The 4,542-nt window shown below is 50.5% G+C and overlaps 1 protein-coding gene across 1 annotated transcript; it reads right to left on the minus strand.

The window, feature by feature from the left end:
* Positions 1–1,316: 1,316 nt before the first annotated feature.
* EAH_00052770 (CTLH domain-containing protein, related) lies at positions 1,317–3,870 on the minus strand (the record flags this gene model as incomplete). The annotated part of the gene is made up of 8 exons (XM_013394053.1): positions 1,317–1,640; positions 1,883–1,944; positions 2,135–2,234; positions 2,399–2,458; positions 2,581–2,643; positions 2,965–3,071; positions 3,530–3,663; positions 3,782–3,870. The coding sequence occupies 8 exons, from the start codon at positions 3,868–3,870 to the stop codon at positions 1,317–1,319; spliced, it is 939 nt and encodes a 312-aa protein (XP_013249507.1).
* Between the last annotated feature and the right edge of the window lie 672 nt (positions 3,871–4,542).

Consider the following 4,542-nt stretch of genomic DNA (forward strand, 5'->3'; position numbering starts at 1 on the left):
CATTAGGGAAGAGCCAGAGGGAAAAGCAGTTGAAAACAGGACTCTCCAATCGACTAGCAGAACAGGATGCTGCGAACAACGCCAAGCGCAGTCTGCAAAAGGGGTCAAGCACCAAATTCTGTATCTCGCGTGCGTTCTAGGGATATGTATTCATCTTGGCCGATTTCTAGTGACTGCACTGGTAAGATGGAGTCCATGTTGCGGTCGTTGTGGGTGCTGTTGAAGCGCTGCGTGCGGTGGCAGTGGCAGTGGGAGAAGAATGGTTCGGAGTAAGAAAGAAGTAGACTGACGGTCTTCCTTGGCCATTTCACGGAGATCGAGAAAGTCTCGGATTTCCCAAATATAGGATGAATCTTCCCACCCGACTTGAGTCACAGCGCTCCCCATATTTCAAAAGTAAGTAAAAGGAACTCTTCTAAGGAGCTACAGTTCAGTACGTGCGTGCTACTAGAGGTGACCTTTCCGCTTGAAACCCATTGAAAGACAAAACAGCCAAAAGGACTGTTCCCTACATTTCTTGAATTGAGAGGATTAAAACGTTTCAAAGTCATAGGCATGGAATCTGAAACGGGTCTGAAACAACATGTAGCAGACCCACATCGCCCCAGCGGACCGGTCCTTCATTGCACGACAGCGCCGGAAGCAGGAACCACCGAGTGGTATTTCTCTCACAACCGCTCTGCTAACGCACCGGGGTTTTCCTCTATTCAAATACAAATACAAAACATAAGGGTGTAGAATACTAATGTCAGTTATTACTTCAGCATTGTTAAGCCCACGCATGCTGCCCTCCCTCCCAATCTAGCGTAGCGCGTGCCTTCCGTCGTTGTGAAGCTGCATTCTAACTTGGGGCAGTGTTACTGTGGCACCATGTAAAGGCATATTCAACAAGAAACCCTCTCACCTTGTCCATTAGCACTGCATCTCCCAATCTCACAACTAACCTCCGCGCATCCCTGCTACTGCGCCCGCTCTATGCCGCCAAGAAGGCTTTGCCCCAGGGCACTCTCAAAATTGTGCATAAGGTCCGCAGTTTCTATGCAATATTTCAGAAAAAATTCGGCAGGCCTGAAAAGTGCGAATGTCTGAACCCAACTATACGCGACGGGTGCAAAAACCCAGCACGTCGCGTGAGAAGTCATTCCGTGCGCATTCCCCGTTCCCGATGCCTTACTTTCCCTCAAAGCGGGCGACGCAAAACACAAAATCTGCTATAGTGAAGCTAGTTGAATCCCACTAAGCCCGCTATGTTTGGAGCGACGAAGGTCACTTAGTCTGGCTGCGTTATGGGACACCAGCCCTCCTGTACGCCTCTTCTATTGGGGAGCGCCGCCCGCGCGCCGCCTTCTGCCGAAATCTCGAGACTGATCTCTTCCTTGATTTCTGCGAGGAGCATTTACGGGGACCTGGGTGCTAGTTGTCGCCTGACTATGTCGATGGCTTGCCCCTTCCGGTTGTGTTTCTTGCGCCGGCTGCTGGTCTAGTGCATCAACTTGAAACACCCCAGATTCCCCGCCAGAATGAGCGCCCCCCGTGTCAGTCCCTTCCTCCCCCCGATTCCTTTGACCCGGAGCACGCCCAAGAGTCCTTCCCAGAGTGGCCCTCCGGATGTCAACAACAACTGGGCATAAAGATCGTTGCTGTGAACAGACCCAAACGAATTTGCTGCACCGATCATGTTCCCGCCAATCGCAACACAGTGAAGCGCTGGGTAAATCCACGCCACCTTGGAAGGAAGCAGCCAGTTCACACGGCCACAGCATCACCCAGCCACTAAAGCGCTCAACCACTGTTGTTACGTGCTGTTAATGAGTTTACGGCAAACCCTACAATACCAAAGCATTGAGGAAAGGAGGAGAACTGAACGCAAGCAACGCCTTACAGTGTTCTGAAGGCATCCCTGACTAAAAAGGACATTTTTTGTTAAGAGCTCTAAAGCTGATTCTGCGCCATCATGTCCGCACAAAAATACCCATATCCATCTCAGCATTAAATTAACATGACTGTCTTCTTCTAACAACTAAGTTAGGCAACTAGGACACAAGACGAGCCAACCTCCTGCCTAGCGAGCAGTGCTTGTAATCCAGAGCTTAGGGAAGCTCGTAACTCGTCTACAGGTATTTTTGGTATTTACCTTGCTCAATCCTGTACAGATCAAGGATTGCCTCGTCGATTCGTCTAGCAGTCTCCTCCCGCTGCTCCATCCCCCCTATGAGACGCTGGGCCTCCGGGCACTGCAAGGAAACAACTCGAGGAGCGACTGCCGCTACATATCCGCTTCACAACTATCAGCTTCCTGTTCGTGTGCTACTATCGTTCTGGCTGAACAGCCTCGTGCTGCTGATGCCGGTGTAGCCCAAGCAGACACTCGCGTTATGAACGACGTTTCTCCGCTTACGCTAAGGTCAGTGAAGGCCAGCAGAGCCATAACTTCCTCTAATTGTGGCAACAAGTGAGGCTGCACACATCAACAAGGGGTTTTGAAAAGCAAACCACGAAACCCTGTGCATGTTTCCCATCAAACCCTGTCACTGACGAACCTGCTGCGCCGGCCCGCTGCTCTTACGTGCTAAGACATACACACTCTTTGACACAAGGTGCAAGGCGTTGCTGAGCAAAGTCGATCGCTTCTTCGGGGTCTCCCTGCAGAACCACGGACAGCAATTGGTACCCAAGGAGATCGCATCGCAAAGTACATTATATCGAACTGCAGCGCCACTACCGTCGAGTTTGTTCATGTCACCGTGAAAAAGGAGGCAACCCTCACCGCCTCTATGAGTCGCAATAGCTGCTGCTTGTGTAGAAGAAAAGTCACTTCTGCGTCCGCATTCAGCAGCTGCGAAGCAACCCAGGTCCGCACACAATGGGTGCTATTTTTGCACTTCGGAGCGTAACTGATTCACCCGAGCACATCTATGTGTGAAAAGGAGATGCCTGGGGAAGGCATTGGCGTCTATAACGGACATTTGGGTCGATAAAGCCTATTTGGCGAATGGCCTCATCAGTCTGACCACTTAAAATTGCCTCACGGATTTTCGCTCTGCAGTCAATGCAGTGCAACGGCATCTGAGCTGCAGCACCAACAAACGCAGCAACAGCACCAAACCAGTTGACACCTAAATTACGGTTGCCTCTCAAGTGACGCTGCTGCTGTGTGGCTTAGGCTGCTGCAAGCTGAGAGCAATAACAGCGGGTCTACTGGCAGGAAAGAACCACTGTCGCGTATTTCCCAATGCGTGCCGGGGAGTTTAATGCGTGCGCTTTAGGAGCTTGATCCACTTGAACAGCTGCCCGTGGAATACTTCCAATCGGAAAAATTAATTTTGTGGAGCAGCAGTTCGCTAAAGGCGTGTTGGTTGTTCGTGCTGCTGCAACAGCAACTGCAGAAGCTGCAGTTACTGTTGCAGAAGCTTGCAGCACAACCGCTAGAACAACCCCGGGGAGCAAACCCCAACATTTCGAATATCCCCTCCAGGGTAGCCAAGAGAAACAAAAAACTGCTCAGCTTTGTAGCACGGCTCCAGCTTACGGTCTATTCGTGCCTCCTTTATGAACTCTTCTGCTGGTCCTGCGAGGCCGTTGATAGTGAGATAGTTGAGGATTAAGTGCTGCAAGTCTGATTCGAAGACCTCCGCTTCCCCCAACTTCCTCATCCAGTCGCTTCTGCAACAATGCAGACTAGAGCCTTTCTACAGTTGCACTGTCTCACTGCATCATTCAACGGTTGAATAGACACACAAGTGCAACGGGTTTCTGGCAATGTTCAAGCAGGAGAACCCACATGGAAAAGTCAGATAGCCTGCGAAGAGTGTCCGACTCGACGTCCTCGTAGAAACTACCTCCATGGGCAGTCTGACTTCTCCCGGACATCTTGGGGATTTGGAAGTGGTGGAAGACCGGTGGTTCGTGAGGCAGGAAGGCTCTCAGCGGTCAGCTCTCCCAGGTCTTAGAAAGTAGAGGACGCAGGAGAATGGGATATTCTAGTCTCTGGCGTCTTAACAAGCGCCTAAAGAAGCGCAACAGCCAGATCATAGCCAAACGAGATTTGTTTTGTGACCCCCGGAGTGGGGCTTCCCAATCTCCTGTGCACATTAGTACAAACCTGCCTCCTTCTGTTTCCCGTTCTTTATTGCAGAGCACGCTGACATAATTCAGTGCAAAATAAACTCTCCAAAATGATTATTGTTCAACGTGTCTCCTCCCGCCAGACCCTTGAAGTGCTGGGCACTCGGTAATGCTGACCAGTGGTGTGCTTGTGCTTTTCTACGAAATTCAGCACACTTAGAATTGTTTGATTCAATTCAACAGCAACAACATCATCTCTCAGGTCAAGGACGGGACAAAAGCAGTTCTCGCATAGTGGGCACCAGGACGCAGCCACCCCCTCCTGCTGGGCCGGAGGACGGGGTGTTGCAGAGAAAATAACTCCATACACTGTATATGTTGTTGTTTTCTGTGTGGAACGTAAGAGACGGCTATATAAAACATATTCTACAGTAACTACAGTACTTTGGCAAAGTTTACTTCGACGCTTCGTTCTTG

Source organism: Eimeria acervulina, genomic scaffold (assembly GCF_000499425.1).
Source record: "Eimeria acervulina Houghton genomic scaffold, Eah_scaff951, whole genome shotgun sequence".
NCBI lineage: Eukaryota > Apicomplexa > Conoidasida > Eucoccidiorida > Eimeriidae > Eimeria > Eimeria acervulina.